Here is a 24,426-nt window from a genome sequence, read left to right on the forward strand (position 1 = left end):
GGGCTGTCCTGGCTTCTGTTGACGAGAGTGTGGAGGCGAGAGGTGTCGAGGTGCAGTGGTGATTCCTCAAAACTTTTTTCTCTCACACTCACTTATATGGGCATTTGTTTATGTAACTGGCCTGTAGCGGCCTACGCCTCCAACCAGAAGGCTTCATGGCTCACATAGTCAGGTGCAACAAGTGTTGGTTGTTTAGAATTTAATTAATGTTTTTTTCTTAGCCCCTGGTGTTTTCTTGTTAAAACCATTCGCGCAGGCTGAACAGCTCTGGTTCAGCAGATGGAATATACTGCAGTTGAGCAGTAGACTGGCCAAGAGGCATGACTTATTGTGTTGCGATGCACAGGAAGTCGTTTTAGTGACACATTTTACTCTGAGTATGTTCACACGTCTGAAGTTTCACTAATGCTGGTCTTTTTTCTCATGGTGCCAACGCCATGCGCCTGTTTACTTCCATCCCAGAAACAAATGTAACTTTGCTTCTGTTGTTTTCATTACTCATAGCAGTGTAACTCACTGAAAGGCTGGCTGTCCGCACGCTGAAATATCCAGGATCACTATGTTGACAAGACAATAGACAATACGGGGAGATTGTATAGTAAGAGAATACCAAAGTGCTACCTTATAAACAAGTTTCTGGTTTAAAAGATAATGTGATGTTGAAAGATTGATAAAATCCTAATTTTGATGTCTAAGTGTTTACCTCTAAATATATATTTTTTAAAACTGTATACAAACGATACATACATACATCAAAGAACACAACCATTTTACAATGTATCTACTTCTAAGAGCATTTCATAAAGGTTTATAAAAGATCCTATTTCGACATAAACTTAGCTCATATTATGAAAAATATAAGTCTGGGCCCTTGCAATACAACTGCTCAGTCTGCCAGGAATAGATTTAAAGGGTTTTTTGTGGGGGAAAGAGACACAGCATATAGTTACTGCAGCTTGACTGAGTTCAGAGTGCAATTGTGTCTGTAATAGCTATCTGAAATGTAATGGTCGGTCCTAATTTGGTACATGGGGTGAAAATAGAGCGAGTGAAGTAAGCCCCTGCCTGGAATGAATATATGCTGTTGTATTACATAGATTAAACTGAGGAGGAAATGCCTTTTTTATATAGTCATTTCCCCCAAAATGGGTTCTAAAAATGCCCATGGCACTACACACCACAGTGTGACTCCACACTCCCACAGGCTCAGTGTCCTTGATGAGACTCAGAAACAATAGTGAGGAAGGACAAGGACTGATGATCCCGTAATTAGCTCTTCTGTTTTACACTTCCTGCCTCATGTTGTTTGGACAGTTTTTCACTCTCTCTCTTTCTCCCTCTCTCTCTCTCTCTCTTTCTCTTTCTCTCTTTCTCTCTCTCTCTCTTTCTCCCTCTCTCTCTCTCTCTCTCTCTCTCTCAAATAGCTTGACTAGAAGAGGAAACGAGCCAACATTACATCAACAGGCAGACACCCACGTTAGGTTATCCCTTCCACACTTCTGAGAACTACCCAGATCCGCCCACATCCCTAGAGAGAGAGAGAGAGAGAGACTGACGAGAGGGGAGGAGAAGGAACAGGGAGGGGTGGAGGGGAGGCAGGGGTTAGCCTGATTCCTGTGTGCACATGTGTCTGTAAATGTGTGTTTTAATAGAAAGAGAGGGTGTTTCCTCTCCTGCATTGCTGCACTGTCTGTGCCTCACCTTTCATTTTTAATTGGATGTTGGGATTCTGTCACTGTGACAGTCATGCTTCCTGCTTTCGAGTTTACACCCCAACACCGCCCCACGTGGCCATCAAAAACTCTGAGTGCTCCAAAACTGTTTATTAATTATCACTAAAAAGGAAGATAATCTGTTTACGCCATCAATAAACTGTCGAGTTGAGAATAATCCAACATTGTCTTGAAATGTGTTGGAGATAAACATGTTGCTTGTTAATAAAACGTTATCATAATCCTTTTGAATGGTTAATATCATCTAAGCACTTTCCGCGCAAGGTTGTCAAATCTCGTACTTCATGTAAAACATTGGTTCTCGTTGTATCGGCCAAGTGCATCCACCATGCACACCGATTCCGCTGATCCTCTTTCCGGTACCTTTGGCTCTACGTTGATATCTGCGTAGTTTGGTGCTCATAATCGTTCGTCTCTGTGTCCATGCACAGATCCCTCCCTTCTCTTCTCATTCAGAGTCCCTCCCTCCCTCCTCTTACACGCGCGCGCGCACACAAACACTTCTCCCCCGCACACTCCCCCCGTCTTGGTGCTGTCTCATTCACTTCAGTGCATCATCCACGCACTGAATCCAACTTCAGCAGGGGGGGGCGGGGTAGGATATAAACCACCGAGCTGAGGCCACAAGCTACACTCAGACTGAACCCACTTGCAGTGCAAAGAGACCACAAGCAGGAAGACTCCGAAGCCAGGAGTAGAATTACCAACACTTTTGGAGCTTAGCGAGAAAAGACGAGCAAGACCACAGTTTGGTTTTACGGACTGTCTGCTGGAGCTCCGATTCAACTAATTTGTCACTCCGCTATACACCAGTTTTTCTGGATATAGCAGCTAAACAAAGTTGGTAGTAAACTCTTTGGAGTTTTGGTTAGAGTTTTCTTTGCTTGTGCGAGTGGACTGCACTGAAACTTGGGATCGACCCGTCTGGGGTTGAACTTGGACCTGGCGCATCCTTTCAGCGGCGTCAAACACTGTGAAAGTTTTGGCCAAATCTGAAGTCTTCAAGTCAGACTTTTGTTGTGAACATTCAGCAGCTGCTTCCCGAGCCCAGCTCCAACAAACCTGGGCGACCGGATAGAGAGCCACTGACCAGACTTCCTTAGAACGTTTTCAAGGTAAGGCAAAACTTTTTATGTCTTTGCTTTTACTTCTAAATGTCCGTTTTCTGTGAATGCGTGTTTGTGTGGTGGAGCACGCAACACCGGAGGTTACCAAGTGAGTATAGGTGATGCGTGTATGAATGTTGTCCTGCAGCTTCAGAGTTTGTTCCTGCAGATTTCTCTGTTTTAACTCGTCTGTCGCTGTCCGTGTTGCTGAACCGCTCTCGGCCGGCTTCTGCTGTACTGAGCAACGTGGATCTATTGCATTGTTTTCTGCATATATCTGAGCTGTCTTATTGCAATAATGTCTTTCCAGATTTATTTTAATATGCCCGATTCTTGCACAATATCAGCACTTATCTACAAACACTGTAGTACTTAAAGTAAAGCTGAGTGCGGCAATGGGAACGAGCTCAGCAGCATAAGTTAGACTGCAGCAACAGGTCACTGGCTACCACTTTCTGATTTTCATGTATCACTGAAATACATGATACATCGGGTTGTGGTTTCATGTCAGGCACCTGCTGTTTATTGAGGATGCTTTTGCCATAATGTCTTAAACAATAAGACTTTAGCAATCTTGCACAGCAATCAGTTTGCAGACTGGATTTTATTTGCTCTGCTCTAAAGTCGTAAGACTCCTGCATCATAAGTACCACATAGATGAATACCTGACAAGGGATAGCTTTCCAATGAAGTCCTTTTGTGAAACTGAACGAATGCACACATTCTGTAAACATTCACCCAAGATGCACGGAGTTGCTGTCAGCAAGATGCAGTTTAGATTTTGCGGCTTGTAGTTTTTGCTGTCACATGGATTTGCAACAAAGCGGTTCAGCATCCTGCACACATGTGCAAGCCTCTGCACCGGGCACAGCAGAAGATACAGCGTAAGCAATTTGTGGATGAAGGATTACCTGCTTCTTCACTTTGCATTCACAAGGGAGAGCATTTTGCAAAGAAAAAATTATAGATGATAATTTATCTATTTATCTTTATCTATGAAGAGACACATACATATACAAAAATATAATCTAAATGATTCAATAGGGAGCAAATGAATTGTTACAATTAACAGTCTTGGTGAAAAATCATTCGACTCATCAGTCAGCCTTCCAGTTAATTGCATCAGAGGAATAGTAATCTGTTTGTCTTAACTTTTTGTAAATGTAGGTAGTCATGCAAATTATTTAACCATCTGCAGACAGTCATCTGCAGCCCGTACAAATGAGGCATCTCGTCCTTTGCTTGCACATGTTGTATTAACAGTATAGTCTTGTTATACACCCAGTATGATTTATGTATCTGTGATGACACATTATACTACAAAATTGTGCACAGCAGCGTAAATGGATAGCATGTTTGCAGTTTTTTAACACTGATCTGCAAAAAATAAAACCCTGTCTCCATACAGCAAACAACACATTTTTGGGCAGCTTGCTTTGCAGAAATGTTGTTGACGACAGCAAATGGACAAGCGAGAGAAAGGGACAGAGAGGTTGGGAGGGAGGGAAAAGAGAGAGAAAGAGCAACACATAAACAGAGTTCTCCTACGACAGCTGGACCTCTTTCTATTCACTGTGTGCCTCATCACATGCCCATTCATGGAGCTTCCGGTGGTTGGGAGGCGGGAGAGAGACACTCACCGACACAAAGCAGAGGTCTTTGCTGCGGAGAGGAGGAGAGAGGAGGGAGGGGCAGAGTGAGGCAGAGAGGAAGGGAGCAATGTGAGAAATGTAATTATGAGTTATCTGCCTGAAAAGTGCAAGTGCTTTCCAAAGTAGGCATCAATTCTCTGCAATCCTTCTTCTTTATGATCAACCCCTCAGTAATGAACAGAAAACACAGGCATTTATTGCTTAGCTTTAAATGACATTCTCCTTCAAATACAAAGCATGATGTCCTCCACCTGTTGCACTGACATTCAACAGTGACAAGGGAAATAACAGGATGAAAAACATGAGAAGGCAGAAGGATAACTCTGAATGCTTGTGAAAGATGTTGCTGAGCAACAGTGTTTCCTCCTCTCGTCAGTGCTCCAAAGAGCATCTGCGGGGTCCGGTCAGGTACCCTGATATTGACCCTTTTTTCTTTTCTCCAGGCAGGGCTTAGTTATTCAGTGGCAGGAGTCTCTGCAAGATTCATTGAAGTGAAACATGTTTGCGAGATACATTGTGTGGATGAAGTACAAATTATGGTGGATTCTCTTTTTTAATGCAAGTAGCCCCTCTGCACAGAAGCATAATTTGTTTTATAGTTTTAGTCATGCATCTTCTTTACCTTGCATGCATTTGCATTAATATGCAAGAGTGACTATAATTTGTCACTCAGAAAGCATATTTCATATTACTCATAGCTCTGGTAATCAATGCAGGAAATATGTCCATAGTTCTCTAAGGTGCCACAGCAGGGTGTCATCGCACCTCGCCACGGACACAGAGTAACTATGTATCTTGTTTACCACTCAACATGAGGAGTGCATTGCACACATTGTGGAACTAATAGGCGTCTTTGGTTGCCAGTGGCAATGCTGCTACGGACGTCAGAGTGACGCACATGATGCGCGGCTCAGTTCAGTGTGTGGGAGGAAAGAGCAAGAGCTTGGAGATACCAGCCTGTTGTGAAGGACTGTAATTGCAGAGTCTGAGCAATTATGTCCCGAAGTACTGGGCATTTCATATCACTGAATCTGCCCTCAAACACTATGAAACTGATCTGAGGCAAATCCCTGATGCACAAATATCAGTTAGACAATGGGTCCAATTAAAATGCAACTCATGAATAATGTTTTTTTTTTGTTTTTAATGCATTTCACTTGGATCAGGCGTTCATCCTGCATACTGATATCATTTGTTGCAATTATTTAGATGTTGGAACATTCTGACAAATGTTTTCCCCTTTTTCTTTCCCTGTTTCTGTGCAGCACCTTCATGACACTTTGTCTGGTGCACTAAAGCCTACAAGTTCTTCAGAGGCGTTCATAGATACATCAAGGTTTCTAAAACAAGTGCAGTTACTTGCAACAAAGAAGTCAAAGAAACATCCACCTAAGCCGACCCAATGGCGTGGTCAGCTCTTACCGGCCCCTATGTGGCCCTTGCACTACTCTTCTTCGGTTTGACGTCCTGCACCCCCTCTGGACCAGCGTCAGCCACCTGTGCCACCCTGGAACAGAGTCGCTTCTTCGGTGTATTCTCCTCTACGACCACCCTGCCCTCCACACCATGCTCCTGGACCCTGCAGAACCCCGATCCTCGCCGATACAACGTCTACATGAAGATCACCAAGCCAACCGACTCCTGCGTCCCCCGCCAGATCAAGACCTTCCAGTTCGACTCCTTCATCGAGACCTCTCGCACCTACTTGGGCATGGAGAGCTTCGACGAGGTTGTCAAACTGTGCGACGCATCCACCACCGTCACCTACCTGGAGTCCAGCAAGCAGTTCCTGCAGATCCGCAAGGTGGCCGCAAGAAATGGCGTGGAGATGCTGGAGGGGCAGAATGATGTCAGTGAGTTCAACGCTGAGTTTCTGGTTGTGGGCAAGAGGAACCCAAGTCCGCCCGCCTGCGAGAAGCTTTGCCAGTGGCTGGAGAAGTGCCTGTCAAGTAGCACCCACGATTATCCCTGTGGCATCATGAACACCCCCTGCCAGTGCTGGGAGGTCCCAAAGAGGAAGCCAGGAAGCTGCTACAGAGGCGGAGTCTACGTCGAGAAATGCCAATCCATTTCCAGAGACATCGGACGCGATGCTGAGATTATCAGTAAGTTTGTAACTTGTTTGTTTTCAATTTATCTCCGGAGTATACTTTTTTAGGAAATTGAAAGAAAAACTAAAATCTCAGGAGATGTATCGAAACACCTGACCTCAAAAGAAACAAACAGAAACAGTGTGTTCCCCTGTAAGCTGTGTTGTTGTTCTTTTGACACATAACTAGTCTAGTTGAGGCCTCCAGGACCCCACAGCTCTGCAGGTGGTCTCCAACCCTGCTATCTCTCAGTGTTTGTGTGTTAGAAGCTGCTGAGGATAATGATCTGTGTCTGTATGGCAGGGCGGAGGAGTGCACATCTTCTGCCAAAGTGATGCGAAATAAATCAAAGGTGTTAGAGTAATTATGCGACTTCATTGGCAAGACTTCCTGAAGCGCACATGTCCCCAGCTCTCCATTTTGTCTACATGTCTGGGGTTGGGGAGGGAGATAGCACATGTGTCAGGTTGAGAGGGGGGATTGAAAAGAGCACAAAGACCTCACAGTCAGCTGGCAGCGGAAATTGAAGTGGAGTCATAGCAACGCACCTGCTGGTTCCCACCAAGTGATTAAGTGCAAACAATTAACATTTCTAAATCTCAAACGACTTCATTCTCTGCACATTAAACAAGCTATACTCAAATCCTGTTCCTATAATGAAACGTATAGAGGGAATACATGCTTTTCTATGGTTTTTCTTGCAGCAAAAAGTTTCAAACATGTTCTCAATATTTCTACTCTTCTTTCTCTTTCTGCAGAGGGTTGGGCTACCTGGGGCCGCTGGTCAGTTTGCAGCCAGGAGTGCGATGGTGGCAATCAGGTGCGCAGCCGAGCATGCCAGCCCGAGGAGGATGTGTGCCAGGGAATCGTTGAAGAAGGACGTGCCTGCAACCCTCAGCCCTGCATTGGTAAGCCCTCCTTTCATTAAGTCAGGAGCACTCGGCTGCATGTTGCTTTGATTCAATTAAATAATCATGCAATTTTTCTAATTCTCTCAGGTAAAGAGCGCAACAGGAGCCAGGGTCTGCGAGCCATCGTTGGTTTGAAGAGAGATAATACTGATGATTCTAACCAAGGAGTTGTTGCAACCCAAACCGGTAAGACAGCAAGATCTTATAATTGGATGTTTGTCTCTGGTGGACGAGAATAAGAAAAGTTCTGTCTTAAACTTTGCAAGTGTTGAGGACCTGACCCTCTAATTCATGTTTTCTTTTCCACCGTAGATTCTAAGACAGATGAGTGGTCTCCCTGGAACACATGTTCAATCACCTGTGGAGAGGGCTGGCAGAGCCGCACCCGTGTCTGTGCTACGACCCCCTTCACCACCCAGTGCACCGGACCCCTGCGAGAGAACAGACCCTGCAACAACACAGCCGTCTGCCCCGGTGAGTGCCTGCTTTCTCATCTCTAATGTGTAAGGAGAAAAAAGAGTGTGAGTGTTATCTGGAAAATGTGAGCACAATGGAGAAGCAGGTGAGAAGAAAGGCAATTTTGAGCTTAGGCTTCAATTAATTATCAAGAAAATCTACTTAATAGTTTAACCATGTGACAGGGATTGTGTGAGGGACTGCCCCGCCTAGGAGAGTTTGCAAAACGTGCCTTCAATGTGCAGCTTCAACTGAACTCAAATTAGAAGTTGCAATCTTAAAAAAAAACACAACTTCCTTCATCAAATTAACCCTATGTGTTCCCCTTGTGTAGTTGATGGTGCTTGGGAGGAGTGGACCCCCTGGAGCCTGTGCTCTTCCACATGCGGCCGTGGATATCGTGAGCGTTCCCGCACATGCAAGATGCCCCAGAACGGAGGAGAGCCTTGCCGCGGCCCCACAAGACAAACCAAGTTCTGCAACATCGCTGTCTGCCCCGGTGAGTCACAGATCTTTCTTTTCCTCAGGTTTGAACTGATGAGACACAGTATAACGTGTCTTACTACAATTTCTGACAACTGACCCTGGCTACCTTACTTGATCCTTCATATAACTAATTAATACATGAGAGATGATTCATCTGATCGGCATCCCCGCCATCAGAAACAGCAACTTCACATTGCTTCTGACTCATAAGCAGAATAAAAGCTTCTGTGGGCATTAGTCAGTGGCTTTATCATTAACGCAGGTGACTCATGATGTGCTCATGGTCACACAATGTAATAGAAGCTTTGTGCTTTGCCACCTACTCCTGTGCTAAAAGGATTTCACTCATTTTGAAGTCACAGCGGCACTTTAATCAGTTTGTTTTGACACTTTGTTCCGGTCCTGTTTTCACGGTTATTATTGTGATCTCTCTAAATATCTGTAGAACATTTAGTTGTTGCAACTGCTTGTTACCGTCAGCAGATGTCTCTGTCAGGCAAAGTCATTACTGAGATGATTACACTTTTCATTTGAAATCAAAATAATTAGAAAATGTATTGAAGTTTTAGAGTAGCATTGGTTTTCATTAAGACAAAAAAAGATGGGTCCATTTGATTTAACTTAAATATTAGAAGAATGGTCCCCTCAGCTAAGTCAAGTCCACTAAACAAAGCCCTAAAGACATCAACCTGATTTTAGTTTTCAAGGCAGTTGATCTAATAGACATACAGTCTTTTTGTATGATAAACAAGCTCACATTTATTTACTTAAACTTAGCTAAACTATGGCGTGTACAATGTTAAAGCATCAGTGAGTGTGGCATGATGCCGGAAGCCTGAGATCTTGTCGCTGCACTCGTTTTAACTTTCTTTCGTATCCTCTGCTTCCCTCTAGTGGACGGATCCTGGAATGACTGGTCTGGCTGGAGTTCATGCACTGCTTCTTGCTCAAACGGCACCATGCAGAGAATCCGAGAGTGCAACGGGCCATCCTACGGGGGCTCTGAGTGCCACGGCAGCTGGAAAGAGTCAACCAACTGCTTCCTGAAAGACTGCCCTGGTAGGAAAAGAAACCAAATTCACATATTCGAGAGTTCCTATCCAAAATAAAAGACTTAAGACATATCAAACTCCAGGGTTCATGGTTTGAAATGTTCTCTTTCTTTAGTTGATGGTCGTTGGCATGCGTGGACCTCTTGGGGCAGCTGCAGCAAGACGTGTGGTGGAGGAATCCAGCAGAGACAGAGAGCCTGTGAAGGGCCTTTCTTTAGTGGAGAGCCTTGCCCCGGTGAAAAGGGAGAGCAGAAGCGTTGCAACGAAAAGAGATGCCCTGGTTAGTAACTCCTTTACAATGCAAAGGGATTACCACACTGCAATACAATTCAGTATGGAAAAAGATGACTTATGCTTCTTTTAATTCATTTCAGAGCCCCATGAGATCTGCCCTGAGGAGAACACTGGAGATTTTGTGTGGAAGAAAACCCCCGCCGGAGACATGGCTGCCGTTGCCTGCCCTGCTGACGCCGCAGGTACAGAGACAGCTACGACATGTTTTATCTGTTTCCCTTTGACATGTGAGAGTGTTTATCATCCCCCAGCATCCCAACTAAAAGTGTGTACTCTCTTATAACAGGTCTGATTCTGCGCCGCTGCACCCTGGACGCTGTAGGTCTGGCCTCCTGGGAAAGCCCAACTCATATCAAGTGTGTCTCCAAGAACTATGAGAATATTCAAATGATGGTAAGCCCATCATAATAAGCCTCAATTAAAATGCGAATGCTACATTTACCAGTGGTGAAGTAAAACCAGCAAATGTCCGAGATTCACATTAACCTCCCAACTCTTCTTCTGCAGTCAAGGGACTACAATACCAAAGCACAGATCGGGCAGAGTGTGGACGGGGTCGCTGAGGTGATTTCACGCCTTAGATTCTCCTCCGATGAGGGAGCAGGCTACAGCGGTGACTTGGTAGCCGTCATGGAAATCCTGAAGAACACCACTGAACTGTACAAGGGAACCAGACTGAGGTTGAGCAATGCTGATGTTGAGGTAAGCTGACATAATTACAGATTAAAGAATAATATAAAGCAACAAATAGTCCTCAAACAAACATTAGTTTCTGACTGAGCTGGATTTGGTATCTTCTTACACCTCTGCCTTGTGATCTGCAGAACTACGTCCAGACAATCAGCAACTTACTGAAGGAGGAACATCGCGACAAATGGGAAGAGGCACAGCTGGTACGTGATAAGAGAGTGTGTGTGTGTGTGTGTGTGTGTGTGAGTGAATTTAGCAAGGAAGAAAGTGATGTTATGTTAACGTTCCTGTGATGGGGTGAGTGTGTGCAGGACACATTCAGGGACATAATTGTTAGGGCCTGTTTGGGTAGTTAGTGTGAAAAAGAGAGGGGCAAGTTAGAATATCAGTGAGTGATGCACTGATTAACACTCCCAAATGCCCTTCCACTCCCCCACACATTGCATGAGGACGGAGTAACAGTATGACGCAAAGAACTAAAATGATCTGTGCAACTAAAGATTGCAATGTATCATCTATTCTTTCATAATACAAGTCTAAACAGACTAAATAGAACTTTGACCACCTGTTGATGTACTTTTTAATGACAAATCTATCTTTCTGCCAAAGTGAGTGCAGAGGGTAAACACGTATTTGCGATCAAATAGAAAACTGTATTGTGATAAACCAAGGCCACTGCGACAAGAGAAAGCAAACACTTGAAGGTGACAGGGGGAAGAGAGAAAGGGAGAGATTGAATCAGGGAGAATCACTACGCCCACTTTGCAATCTGTGAGTCTCAATGCCTTCCTACATACCGATGGCGGTCATAGGATGACACAGACAAGCATACAAGCACACACCTTGCGCCCACATCGCTGCAGTTCTGCGTCAGAGACGCGCAAGTCAGGCAGCCCTCCCTTTCACGAGTGAGAGGACAAAAAGCCCGAGTATGAATCAACAGCCTGCCCATTTATGGCCTTACGGAAGTTCTGAGGTTGCATAGCAGCAGGCAGTGTGTTTTTTTCTTCTTTTTTCAATCCACTGCTGAATGCTCTGAAAGAACAAGTACAAGCTGGACTGAGATATGAAAAGGAAATCCAGATATGGGCATGTAGCATAAATTGTAGCCTTGCTTAGGTTGCATTTAATAAATGAGCAGGTGCCCTTTTCCCAATCTTCCCTGTTTCTGACTATGTTTTTCTCTTTTTTGTTTCTTTAATCCAGATGGGCGCCAACATTAAGGAGTTCCTCCGCCTTGTTGAGGACTCTGTGAACATGATCGGAATGCAAATGAGCGGCTTCCAGGACATTTACGAAGTCACCGAGAATTTAGGTGAGCCCTAATTTCCCATGCCAGATGCTCTCTGCTCACGTCTAATCAGGATGATTTGTCCTCTCTCCAGCCAGAGAGTGCATCAATCTTAATCTTGCCTGTGAATCTGAGTCCATATAAGCAGCAGCAGCCGAATGCACCAGTTATCACTTTGTCAGTGTTAAGTCCATCAGTTAAAACATATTACTTGTGCCATCTACAAGATGTTGTGCAAGGACATCTTTGCATAACACGCATATGGCTTTTTTGCACAAACTTATCAATCCATCAATTACTTTAAATAACTGTAGATTCACACTCTGATTCACCCTCTGTGACTTAGGCTCAGCGAAGGTGACATTCTCACAGGATTTAGTGGAGAGTGACTACTCTGCTAAGACACATATGACGCATGAAACCAAAATGTCCTTGGCATTTATCAAACACCACTGTGTACAAAAAAAACTGTGACCTCCAAGTGCTGTTCACTAACAAACTGTCCATTTCTGTCCTTCTCAGTGATGAGCATCCACAAGCGCCCAACAAGCACAAGCTCAAACTTTACGTTCCCCGTGAAGGGCTGGAGGGGCATGCTGGACTGGGTCAGGACCTCTGAGGAGAAGATCTCAGTGTCCCGTGATGCTCTGTCCATTGAACAGGCTGGTAAGATTGAACATCACTTATACATCATTTTTCTATATCTATGTAATGTGCAGACTTGTGAATTTGAGTCTAAGCTGACATTTTGTTCCTTCCAGATGGCAATGAGGCTTTTGTGACCGGCATCGTCCTCTACAGGAACCTCGCCTCTATTCTGTCCTTCCAGAGGTAATACAATTTCTCTGCTTTTATATTTATACATGCATCTGGCCGTGCATGGAATATATTGTGCCGTCACCAGATGGCGCCTCAGTCACTACTTATTTTCCTCCATGTTCTATCAACATCTTTTCTTTGTATGGCCTTGCAGATACAGTACCTCACATTATTCAGTGAAGTATAAATTCTCATATGGATGACACTGACTGTAATTTCCTTTTTCTCCGCAGTAACACCACTCTCCTGAACTCCAAGGTGGTGACAGTGATTGTCAGCCCCACCCCGGCTCTCCTGTCCACCCCTGTTGAGATCGAGTTCCCCCACCTCCACAATGTAAGTCCCTAATGGTTACCAAGTCTAATGGAGCCTTACGAAAAATATCAACCCCCCTCCGGGTGTTTGCTCACCGCGGTACGCAGAGCCTGACATTTCCCCGACATTTGCAGTGACACTTTGACTTTTACTGATACTTGTGTTGGTTCAAACCCGGCAAATATCACAGCTGAACCTAACGGTACTCTGGTGATGATGATGATAAATCATGCGCAGTAATTAGTCCCTGCAGCTGATAAGAAGCTTTTTTTAGTTTTGTGCATGTATTATCGGGGAGGGTGGTGGGAAATGTGGGCAGGTGGCTGGCAGCAAACTGTTGCATCTCACACGTTTATGGCACGGCATCCCAACCTACACATTTCCCTTTTCTGCATAGACTCTGACACTAACTTATCCATCTGCCCTCTTTTTCTTGTAGGGTACCATGAATGAGACATGCCTCTCCTGGGACGCGAGCGAAACGTAAGTGTTGACGACATTTGTTTTTCTTCTAAAATATGCATCTTAGCATCACTCATCTACTTTCCGTGTCCTTGTAAGCCGAGCAGGTGCTTGTTGTTGTTTATCTCCTCGCTTGTAGCCGAGGTCCTTTCACTCATGCATCTGTCACATACGAACATACAAGTCCCCCCCCCCCCCCCCCCTTCACAGACCGAGGGGGAGCAATAATCTTTCACACATTTTTCACGTCAATCATTTCCGACAAGGACAAGGAACATGTTGACCCATCTGGAAGCACCAGGCCTCCCTCAGCTGTGTGACATACTTACTGCATAAAGCACATCTCTTTAAATGAACCACATCCCGAGGAGGGAAAAATACACAGGCATCACTTCTAACCTCATTACATACATCAGTGAGTAAACTCATCGCGGGGTCCTTATAGGTCACACCGCAGAGTGTCAATCTAAAGACAATGTCAGCTCTCCTTTCCACACCTCTAAGTTGTGTTCACTTGTCACCGCCTGGCTTAATGGCTAAGGCGTGTGGGAGTTTTTTTAAGATGCTTAGACGCATTTGAATGACTTATGAAACAAGCTTCTGCAGCCTGGCCTGGATCAATCCGCCCCAGGCCCACTCTGCCCTCCTGAAGAATACACAGGTGGACCATTTGCATTTAGATAGATTTGTACACTTGTGGAGAACAGATAAGAAATGAAAATGCACCAGCAACTGGATACCCCCCATCCCCTTTTACATAAACCCGAACAACCAGAGCCAATGCAAAAGCAAAAATGAATCGAAGGAGAAATGGAATGAACTTATATACATTCGGAAGAAGGGCAATTTGCCTCTAGTCAAATTAGATTCATTTTTGACAGTGGATGTGATTAAGGGCAGGATAGAGGCAGTGGAGAGCAGGACATTTAGGGTCAGTGCTTGTTCTGAAAAGCTGCAAATGTCTGATCACAGGAAGTGTTCCATTAGAATCTCCACCAATTAACTTTAACCAGATGGATGAGAGATAAAAGGCTCTGCCGCTTTTTTGTGACAAAGATAGGGAACACATTACAGAGCCACATGGGTTTTTTTTGGCTAACTTTGCATCATGCAACATTTAACCCATCTGCATGATATGACAGCTCGCACATAACACACATTAAACTGTGCAGCCAAGCCTGTTAGGATGCCATTTCAGTTGACTGCCATGATGAGTTTGCCCTGCGGCCAAGCGCCCATGACACCAGGCTGGACCTGCTGGCTATGATGCTCCTCTGTATTCAGCAGTCAGTCAGAGCCTGGGGGTGCTGCTCACTGCCTTCACCTTCTCTGAGCTCTCTAATGCTGCTCACACACAATTGCAGATCTCAGTACAAGTTCTGAAACAAATGGTGTAGATTCAGTGATTTGACTAAAAGTGCATCTCATTTAAAAGATGGCCTCAATAAAGCCCTCACTATTGATTTTACTTTCTGCTTGTAGTGTAATTGATCCATGTTTCTGTCTGATCAGGCTTGGCACAGTATTAGTAAGGATAGTTGTGACAGAAAACGAACCTACATTATCTCATAGTGCACGAATACAAACATGAATTGGTTGAATTGCAGATGTTCTTAATATATAAGACATATGGAAGTCATAATTCACATTGTCTCCACATTCCCCTGCTTTTCAAAAGAAGGAACACGCTGTCCTTTGTCCCCCGGTGTACTGGGGACATGTTGCCATATCCTTATGTCTACTGAGAAAAGATTGCCCATATCAAAAATGTTACAGATTATGCTAATAAGGAGATTTATGAAGGCCTATCATCATCAATCATGACGCATATGGCTATTAATCACATAAGTGTGAGAATCCATAATCAGGATTTCCTAAGATGCAACTAAATACTTCAGGTCAAAAGAAACAATATATCTTCCCTACACTGGATGCCAATATCTCATTAAGTGTTGTAAAACAGTGAGGATGTATCTGCATTGGGCTAATTAATATGCAATCCTGATGGGTCAACCATACATGGAATGTTCCAAAATAAAATAAAAATCATCATGAGAAAAATGCCATCAAGAGACATTCACATGAGAGAATTGTCAGATCTCTCCTCCTAACCCGTCCTTTCCCTTTCTTCCCTGTGCAGTTCTTCTCTGCTTGGGTCTTGGTCTGCTCGGAGCTGCAGAGCGGTGCCCGTTCATTCACACAGAACCAAATGCGTGTGTGACAGCCTCTCCACCTTCGCCATTTTAGCGCACGTCAACTTCGACTCGGTAAGTCTTTTGTCTTATGTGATTGTATTTATGGTCAAACATTAGTCTTAAATGTTTCGTGCAGTGACTGTATGAATGCGGTGCAGTGTGAATACTTGTTGTTTTCGAGCGGTTTGCTGCACCTCTTTGTCTCCGTGCAGGTGCCGCGGATCGGAGAATTTAAATTAAAGCGAAATTAACAAGCAACATGTTGATATGCATTGATTCCATGTATGGTTCAAAACGAAAATACTATGTTTTGCATTTTGACAGATCGATTTTGCACGAACGCTTTAATTGATGCCTATTTGCTTGCAACCGGCTGCATAAGCTTATCGACTAAATACATAGTATCGCGCCTTTAGGAAATAGCTAATGTAGTTGCTTAAATGACAATTAAGACACATTGATGGCCCCTTTTTTTCATCCAATCACTCATAATGACTTTGGCTTTGCGTTTAAAATCCGATTATTAATTTTTTAATAAAATATGCAGGATTAATATAAACAGAGTTAGTGTTTTGTAACTTGTGTGCAGCGGAGGCTTTATTTGCCCAAATATGTCATTACGCATCGCTGTATTTCATGCGCAAAGACAATGTGTAATTTTCCCCTGTAGACTGTTGCCTCTAGAGCTGCTCCTTCTCCAGTTGCCTTGGCAACGGCTTCTGCAGCGCAAACTCGGCCTGTGTGATTTTTGATAACTGAGATGCTGAGGGGGAAACACACCTAATCTAAACAGCCCCCCAGGACAGAGGACATTTTCTGTCCTTCCCTGCTGAGCATCTGATTGCTGCTGCACACAAAAGATAATCAACAGATGTTTTTAAGTTTGAGGAATTATACAATTTAAATGTGCATTTTGAAGATGTACACTTTTATTTAGTGTGCAGGGAGTCCAAACGGCTCATGAATTTGGACTGCAGTGTTTTTCTGATGCTAAGATCATTCAGTCTCCTCTTTCTCTTTCCCCCCAACCTGTTGTTTACATGCTAGATTTGATTTGTCTTGCTGTTGCCAGTCTGAACAGCGCCTCCCATATTTGTTATAGGCGGCACAACCCCCCCACCCTCCACTCCCTTTTCAACCTCCCACAACAGTAAAAGGCAGCTGCACCAATCATTCCAGTCTGCCAGTATCTCTGAATTCTCGATTACATCCACCCTCCTCTTCCTCATCCTCCTCCTTCCTCCTCGGCCACAGCAGCAAACCTGAAAATGCCAGAGAGGCGGACCAATGAGAGACAGACGTCTGGTCATGCAATGATGGTTCCTCCTCTCCCCCCCCCCCCCCCCCCGCCTCTCCAGCCATCCTTTGATGTGTGCCATGGACATTTTTCTATAACGTATTCCTACGAGCCGCATTAGGAACACCATGGAGAGGCGAGAGGCAGAAAGCGAGAGATATGTAAAAAGACATAATGCAGTGTTTCAGCGCTCATTCGATATGGTCTCATTCCAGGAGTCCCGTAGCATCATGTGTGTTGGATTCATGATGCTCCAGTGGGAGCAGCCCACACAGGCAGTACAGCAGATGCCCTTGATCGCTAGGTTAATTCATTTTTTTCAAAGCAGGAAATCTCTATTAGTTTCACTGCACATATTTCTCTCTCACATTTGATAACATTTAGAATATGTGATTCGGTCAAGGACAGGCCAAAGATATCCTTTATATTTAGGTCAAACAGGTTGTCAGAATTTCACTCAGAGGCCCGTGGTGCAAGCATCAACCCAGAAATAGAGATTGAGCAGAGAGGGGACATAACATACTTTATCGCCCTTATTACTTTTCCTCTTCCAAAAGTCTGGGTTGGGCTGAATCAAAAAGAAAGCTCACCGCTCCGCTATCTGCCATCTGTTTTGGGGCGATTCTGATGTACTTGGATAGATTTTGAAACAAATTTGCTACACTAAATTAGTCTTTGGCTGCCCTAGGCTGGACTTCACCAGCTGTGCTTGAATATCAGATAGAATAAGTGTATGTAGGACAGGATATTTGAGAAACACTCCTTTAAGGCTGAGTATTGCACCGTTTAAATTCACTAACAACAATGGCCGATGTCGTGTTGGCCATGCTTCACATACGCTTGCAATATAAGTATTTATGGCTATCATAAATCAAAGGAAGGCCAAAGCGGTGTCTATTTCTTTCACCTCTATGTGTGCTAATTTGATACCTGCAGATTTATTATATCTCAGGACATTTTCTCACTCACCTTTTGGAGCCACTTAGCCACTCTCACCTTCCCTTCCCTCAACACATTATCAAAAATATAATCAAACCATTTGTCAATGAGGGCACCTTATCTGCATGGTTCTCATCCAGCTCACACGTTTTGTGGTGATGACAACTTGATCAGAGGTGTTAGATTAACTCATACCCGTATTAAAGCCCCTAGAGTAGGTGTGAGACAGGCAATCTTTATGGACGCAGTGAAACCACACAATTAGCTGCTGGGGGTTTGAAGGTGTGTAAGCTCATGAGCTCAGATGAGTGTGTGCAGCATTGACCCGCCTGCCCTCAGGGACAGTCCCTCCTCTGTTTCCTCCACCAGAGGTCCGGGGCCAGGGCTGCTTGAAACACGGGCGGTCACCTCCGCTGGCATCGGCAGGCGCTAAGCTGCTGTCAGAGATCAGAGGGGCAGGTGGCGGCAGGTGGCGGCAGATTAATGCACAGGTGATAATGGTCCACCTGTTCACTCCTGCATGGATGTGCAAGGAGCTGCTGGTTGGCACAAAAACACCAACACAGCGAGTTAATGCCAAAAAGAAAGGGAAGGAGGAGTCTGTCAATTATTACAAGGTTGCTGTAGCAGCTCAAGCTAATGACTGAACACAGCAACAGCCCCTGGGAATTGAACCCCCCCCCCTCTGCTTAGTGGATAGAGATATATGTGCAGCATCATCCTCGCCTCATTTGCTGACTCAAAAGCTTGCTGGAGGAGCGCATTGACCCTGACCATTTGTTTAGTTTGCCGCTCCATCTTTCTGACATGTTCACCTTGGGGTCACCTTGCCGAGCCGTGTCCTGATTGTGCCATTCAACTGTTCGCCTACAGGGAGCTGTCTGCTCTTCCAGATAGCGCACACCCACAGGCTGTGTGGATCTCACTGCTGGTTTCCTGTCTGCATGAATGTGTCTTTGTAATTTGCTCTAACAGGCATGTTTGGTCTTGTCTCCTCTCTGTAGATCATGGACAAGACACTGCTCCCGTCCGTGACTCTCATTGTTGGCTGTGGGGTCTCCTCTCTCACCCTGCTGCTCCTCATCATCATCTACGTCTCTGTGTGGAAGTAAGTAACCCTCAAAGCAAAGTCCAACATAACAACCTCTAAACATTATATGCTGTGTGCTCTGCCTTCTCTCTCTCCTCTATTTACTCATCCCTAAGTGATTTTCTCCCTTTTTTAAACTCCAGGTATATCCGCTCCGAGCGCTCCGTTATCCTCATCAACTTCTGCATCTCCATCATATGCTCCAATGCCCTCATTCTCATAGGACAAACCCAGGCCCGCAACAAGGTAAGGCACTCTTCCAGCAAGTCCTACCCTTTCTTTTCAACCTTCACTGCTTTGGGGATTGTCTAAGTAGCAACGCCACTGACACAGATTTCTCCTCTTTCCACTCTATCTCTCCTCCCTCCTGGGCTCTCACAGGTGGTGTGCACTCTGGTTGCTGCTCTTCTGCATTTCTTTTTCCTCTCCTCTTTCTGCTGGGTGCTGACAGAAGCGTGGCAGTCCTACATGGCTGTCACTGGTCGTCTGCGCAACCGCATTATCCGCAAGCGCTTCTTGTGCTTAGGCTGGGGTAAGAGCATTTTCCTTTTCTTCCATCTCTCCTTTTTTCTACATTTGCTGCATCACTTTCAAAGCTTTTTATCTTCTTAGGCTCTAACCTTATTCTCCCCCCCCCCCCCTCTTTGCTTATTTTCTAATCTTGCAGGACTTCCTGCACTGGTGGTGGCTGTGTCTGTGGGTTTCACTAAGGCTAAGGGATACGGCACTGTCAACTAGTAAGTCTCTTTGCAACCTGCTATTTCTTAGCTGTCTCTTTACTCGGCATTTATTCTTAAAATATTTTCCCTTAAGCTCAAGTATTAATATTCGTACTTCTCTTGTATAGCTGCTGGCTGTCTCTTGAGGGCGGACTCCTGTACTCCTTTGTTGGGCCTGCTGCAGCTGTCGTTTTGGTATGTATTTTGACTTTGCCCTCCCAATCCATCAAAATACCTATTTTGCTTGTAAATGCATTACCTATTATTACATTGTCTCATCCATTGCTTTTCTTTTCCAAACAGGTGAACATGGTCATTGGTATTCTGGTCTTCAACAAGCTGGTATCCAAGGACGGCATCACCGATGTGAAGCTGAAGGAGAGAGCCGGGTAGGTTTTATTGATCTTCTCCATACACCAGAGTATTGCGCTTATCGCCCTCATCAGTGCCATTACAGGTATATTGATGATGTGCTTTGATATCAAGCCTCACCATCAAACGACAGCAGGGAATATAGCGCTGCTTGTATAGAAACAGAAGTCCAGCCATTGAGATTCTAATCTGAGTTTCCCCCCCCCCCCTGCAGAGCATCTCTGTGGAGCTCCTGCGTGGTTCTGCCTCTGTTGGCCCTCACCTGGATGTCTGCCGTCCTGGCCATCACCGACCGCCGCTCCGCCCTCTTCCAGATTCTCTTTGCCGTCTTCGACTCTTTGGAGGGTTTCATTATTGTCATGGTTCACTGCATCCTGCGTAGAGAGGTAAGGAAGACACATTTAGATGACAGATATTACAATTAAAAAGAAAGTTATTTGTTATTGGTTGTTTTCTACTTAAGCTGTGATTGGAATGCAATTTTCTGACGTTTTTCCCTCTGTCCATTAGGTACAAGAAGCTGTAAAGTGCAGAGTAGTCGACCGCAAGGACGACGGCAATGGAGATTCTGGCAGTTCCAATCACAATGGAAACACCCAGCATATGGTACATTTCTTGGCTTATTGCCTTTTTAATGTCTTGAGTGCCTCTTGCATTTTATCCCTAAATGAATATGTGCATATATTAAGTACTAATAGAACATTTCTTTATTCTTTTATCAGCAGTCTGATAACGAAAAGGATGGAGATTCCAGCAGACAAGGTGAGCCCCTTTCACATCAGCTCTTTCCTCCTGCTTAGCCTTTTCAATTTGCTTTACAATTTTGTGAGCCTTGCACTATGAACATATATTTAATTAATCCAATTTTCAGACCTGGCATGTTTTTTTAACTATTTCTTTACTTGTTTTTCTTAAAAAGGAATGACGAGCTCCTCTGAAGAGAAGATGCCTCCTCCTCAGATGTCTCTTCCCATGGGATCCAATTTCCACACCCTACCATCCAACCCCAGTAAGAGCCACATGCAGCCTGAATACTCCAGCCACACCCTCACCCTGAAGAGAGAGAAGAGCCGTCTGACGGGAGGTGTCGACCCCTCCTGTGGGAAACCAGTATACGTCTGCGAGGGGGAGCTTTTCCATCAGCTGGACGCCGATCTGGCTCGGGCTCAAGCCGAGGGCAGCATCTCAGACGGCAGCAGCTACGTCCTCATGCCCAACACAACCTCCACCCTCAGGTTGAAGCCCAAAGATGACCCCACAAAATACAACATCAGCGTGGAGCAGCTGCCACAGGCCAGACTCATGCACCTCAGCGGGCCCTTCGCAGAGCCCCAGGCAGCCTTTGGGATGAAGTCCATGCCCATGGATCAGGTCAGCGTGTCGTACTCGGAGCGAGACTCGCCCATCCAGAACATCCACAACATGTCCAGTGAGTCTCACATCACTCACAGCAGCCTGGAGAACACCTTTGAGTCCATGAACTCCATGATGTCCAAGAGTGAGACCATTTCAACGCTGTCCATGAGCTCCTTGGAGGTAAGACAAGATTCCATTGTGGGACCTCCTAAAGAAAACATGTTTTGTGCATTCTTGTGCAGTGCTTCTAGTATGCATTTGAAACTAAACCAATGTTCTTTGTCCTCCTTGTTGTCTTTGCAGAGACAGAAATCCCGTTATGCTGAGTTGGACTTTGAGGTAAATATGATTTGGAATCTGGCTTTTAAAAACATTATAAATACCTTTGATATGTATATTAAGTGAACGGAAACTTTATATTTTGAGACTAACGTGTATCTTTTTTTGTCTTCTCTAGAAAATAATGCACACAAAGAAACGCCACCAGAACATGTTCCAGGACCTTAACAGGAAGCTACATCATGCTGAGAAAGACAGGGAGTCCCCTGCTTCTGACAGCAAGGTAACATATCAGGATATTTTGCTCGTCATCCATTTCCATAGACATTCATTTTCAGGAATTGCAGACCCAAACATGGGAAACATAAAAGAGGCAATTTATAATGCTAAAAGAGATTATTTAATGGTAGAAGGACCTTATAAAACAACCAGTGATGTGTATTGACTATGGTTGTCGTCATTTTGAGGTCATTTGATTAAGGATGTATTTTCTTCCTTCCTTCTTACAGTCTGTGAGATGGAGTGTGTCTTCAGGAGGAAGTGACAAAACGAACCACAGTGTGAGTGTTTATATACAAACTCACTGTCTCAAAATTGCACTGCCTGTAAAACCAGACACACAATCAGATATTACACTTGCCTCGGGGAGAAATAATTTCCCCTCATTAACAGCATGACTTTCATTATTACAAAAATCACCTCTGATGTAATGACGTCCATTTCATTTGTTAATTTAATCAGGAATTTGCTCAGGGCTGATGGCACCAGTGTTAAATTTCCACCTCTTTTTTCCTCAACAGGACAAACAGCAGGGTCCTCTGGAAAGGCCGTGGGAGGGAGTCAGGGGGATTCAGCAGTCGCCCCCCGCATGGGTGCGTAAAGACCTTGAGCCCTTAGCCGCCTCGCCTCTGGAGCTGCACTCTGTGGAGTGGGAAAAGGCCGGCACCACACTCCCTCTGGTGGGGCAGGACATCATTGACCTGCAGACAGAGGTCTGAGGAGGAGGAGGGGGGCTAGAGAAGCCACCTGATTTCACCTCGTTTACCTTTTTGGTTTTGGAATGGAATCCTGTATGGATAGGAACCCAGCAATGGGAGGACTTGAGAAAGTAGGTCCCAGAATCCATGTCTTCAAACCCTCAACCAGAGCAGGAAGGAAGGAAGGGAAGGAGTGATGGAGGAGTGGCTGTGTCCGTGGTAATGGGATGTTTAATGTAGCTTCTCTGTGTGGACTTAAAGCATCTCGTGTCAGAGTGCTCTGAAGGTCAAAGGGTCGGCGGAGCGGTCAGTGGTTTCCATGGACCAGGACTGGCTGTGGATCCATTAACGCCTTACTGGGAGTTTCCTTAATTCTTCAGCCCGGGTTCCGAAGATGTGGTCGACATGTCTGTGCTTCTTTTTTCCTTCAACTCAGCTGTAGAGAGAAAAGAGATAATATAATACGGCGCCTTCTTCCCCACTTCTCGGGAGGAACAACCGTAAACTCTTGGCTGCTCCTCTGCCAGCCGAGTTACCTTCCAAAACAGGACAAGGCAGGAGAGCAAAGGGACCGATCATGTTTGGAGTCCAACACTCAGCACTTAAATGGGCTCACATATTTTAATTTGTGTGGGTTCATTTTTATTTATTTTTTCTTTCTGTTTGATTTTTGCTGCCTATAGCCTAAACGAGACTCTGTACTGAGAATAAAACTCTTCTACTGGAGAGCAGGCTAAATCATAATGATAGAGCTTCTCCTTGCTACTATCACCATGGTTATTATTAGTCTGATGATTATTGTCAGTGTTATGTCAATATTGAGCTTATAGCTTATAGATTATATTTTGATTTGTCATCCCCTTCATGACAGTCATGCACAAGTTCTATTGTTTTTGTGCTGTGACCGACAACATTAGGCTCCAAAATAAAAGATTCAATGCATATGGACTGCATTGGGACAAACATATGAGTGGTGATGGAGGTTGATTAAATACCCGAAATGTCCTGGTTTCTTCAGCATTCTGCTTCAATACAAAACACCAGCACCAGGATCAACACAGACTCTCACACAGGAAGAGCAGTGCACCCTGGAGAAAGGCTGGGTGGAAATGTGAGGTGGGGGGGGATACTTCCCCTCCTAAACCGACACAAGATGCAGGCTCTTCCATGTCGTACATGTGGATTGACGGGGTCAGCGAGACCTTTCATCATCGCCCTTTGTTTCTCAGCCTTGCGGGACTATTGGACCAAGCAGAGGCTCCTGGCGCTGATTTGACTTCCAGTGCAGCGCCAGGTCCTCGAGACTTTTAACACATTTGTGTGTTCAGCCATCAGTATGATATAGTGCAATATGATGGGTGCTTGATGCTCAAGCAAGACCGATATAATAATTTAGGCAGTATTTTTTCTTACCGATGTTTCAACACTTTTATACCATCTTCCTCATATTTACAGGGCATATAAATGCTTTATGAGATATATTGTATAACAAATCTGTATTAGTAATTCAAAGAATTTATTCACTAGAGATTTGTTAGTGCAAGACTCCATATTTGGAGTTCTTTGTGACAGGTAGATAATTGTACTTCTATAAAGCTAACATTATATAGAAAGAGTTATAGCCTATGAATATCTCTAAACTGTGCTTCAGGATATTTGTGATTACTCTCCGCTATAGCGGCGGGTAATTGATCCTCATGTCTTCTGTACCAGTGTGTTTTTGATAACCTTGTCAGTAACTCAGTATGTCCTACCAGCCACATTTCTATGTCCAACCCTCAGCCCGATTCATACCTCGAGTTAGCCGTATTCAATACGCATTTGTATGACCTAGTCACAACTTTG

The 24,426-nt window shown here is 44.6% G+C and overlaps 1 protein-coding gene across 2 annotated transcripts in view; it reads left to right on the forward strand.

Moving 5' to 3' along the window:
- Positions 1 to 2,304: 2,304 nt before the first annotated feature.
- The window catches only part of LOC117478200 (adhesion G protein-coupled receptor B1-like), a 22,218-nt gene continuing 96 nt past the window's right edge, over positions 2,305 to 24,426 (forward strand). Inside the window, exons 1-32 of one of the 2 annotated variants that reach the window (XM_034125144.1) lie at positions 2,305 to 2,848; positions 5,757 to 6,596; positions 7,340 to 7,489; positions 7,580 to 7,678; positions 7,805 to 7,966; positions 8,283 to 8,447; positions 9,329 to 9,493; positions 9,602 to 9,766; positions 9,861 to 9,962; positions 10,067 to 10,173; positions 10,288 to 10,482; positions 10,605 to 10,673; positions 11,677 to 11,785; positions 12,284 to 12,427; positions 12,523 to 12,592; positions 12,814 to 12,916; positions 13,335 to 13,378; positions 15,498 to 15,624; positions 18,793 to 18,896; positions 19,022 to 19,124; positions 19,260 to 19,410; positions 19,546 to 19,615; positions 19,726 to 19,792; positions 19,901 to 19,986; positions 20,184 to 20,355; positions 20,480 to 20,575; positions 20,692 to 20,731; positions 20,889 to 21,505; positions 21,629 to 21,664; positions 21,783 to 21,887; positions 22,114 to 22,164; positions 22,405 to 24,426. The exon at positions 22,405 to 24,426 is cut by the window's right edge and continues 96 nt beyond it. In XM_034125144.1, coding sequence (XP_033981035.1) covers positions 5,894 to 6,596; positions 7,340 to 7,489; positions 7,580 to 7,678; positions 7,805 to 7,966; positions 8,283 to 8,447; positions 9,329 to 9,493; positions 9,602 to 9,766; positions 9,861 to 9,962; positions 10,067 to 10,173; positions 10,288 to 10,482; positions 10,605 to 10,673; positions 11,677 to 11,785; positions 12,284 to 12,427; positions 12,523 to 12,592; positions 12,814 to 12,916; positions 13,335 to 13,378; positions 15,498 to 15,624; positions 18,793 to 18,896; positions 19,022 to 19,124; positions 19,260 to 19,410; positions 19,546 to 19,615; positions 19,726 to 19,792; positions 19,901 to 19,986; positions 20,184 to 20,355; positions 20,480 to 20,575; positions 20,692 to 20,731; positions 20,889 to 21,505; positions 21,629 to 21,664; positions 21,783 to 21,887; positions 22,114 to 22,164; positions 22,405 to 22,602 — 4,575 coding nt within the window. In that variant the 5' untranslated portion in view covers positions 2,305 to 2,848; positions 5,757 to 5,893 and the 3' untranslated portion in view covers positions 22,603 to 24,426. The remainder of the gene's footprint in view (positions 2,849 to 5,756; positions 6,597 to 7,339; positions 7,490 to 7,579; positions 7,679 to 7,804; positions 7,967 to 8,282; positions 8,448 to 9,328; positions 9,494 to 9,601; positions 9,767 to 9,860; positions 9,963 to 10,066; positions 10,174 to 10,287; positions 10,483 to 10,604; positions 10,674 to 11,676; positions 11,786 to 12,283; positions 12,428 to 12,522; positions 12,593 to 12,813; positions 12,917 to 13,334; positions 13,379 to 15,497; positions 15,625 to 18,792; positions 18,897 to 19,021; positions 19,125 to 19,259; positions 19,411 to 19,545; positions 19,616 to 19,725; positions 19,793 to 19,900; positions 19,987 to 20,183; positions 20,356 to 20,479; positions 20,576 to 20,691; positions 20,732 to 20,888; positions 21,506 to 21,628; positions 21,665 to 21,782; positions 21,888 to 22,113; positions 22,165 to 22,404) is intronic. The other variant, XM_034125145.1, reaches the window with a different exon arrangement.

Source organism: Trematomus bernacchii, unplaced genomic scaffold, assembly GCF_902827165.1.
Source record: "Trematomus bernacchii unplaced genomic scaffold, fTreBer1.1, whole genome shotgun sequence".
NCBI lineage: Eukaryota > Metazoa > Chordata > Actinopteri > Perciformes > Nototheniidae > Trematomus > Trematomus bernacchii.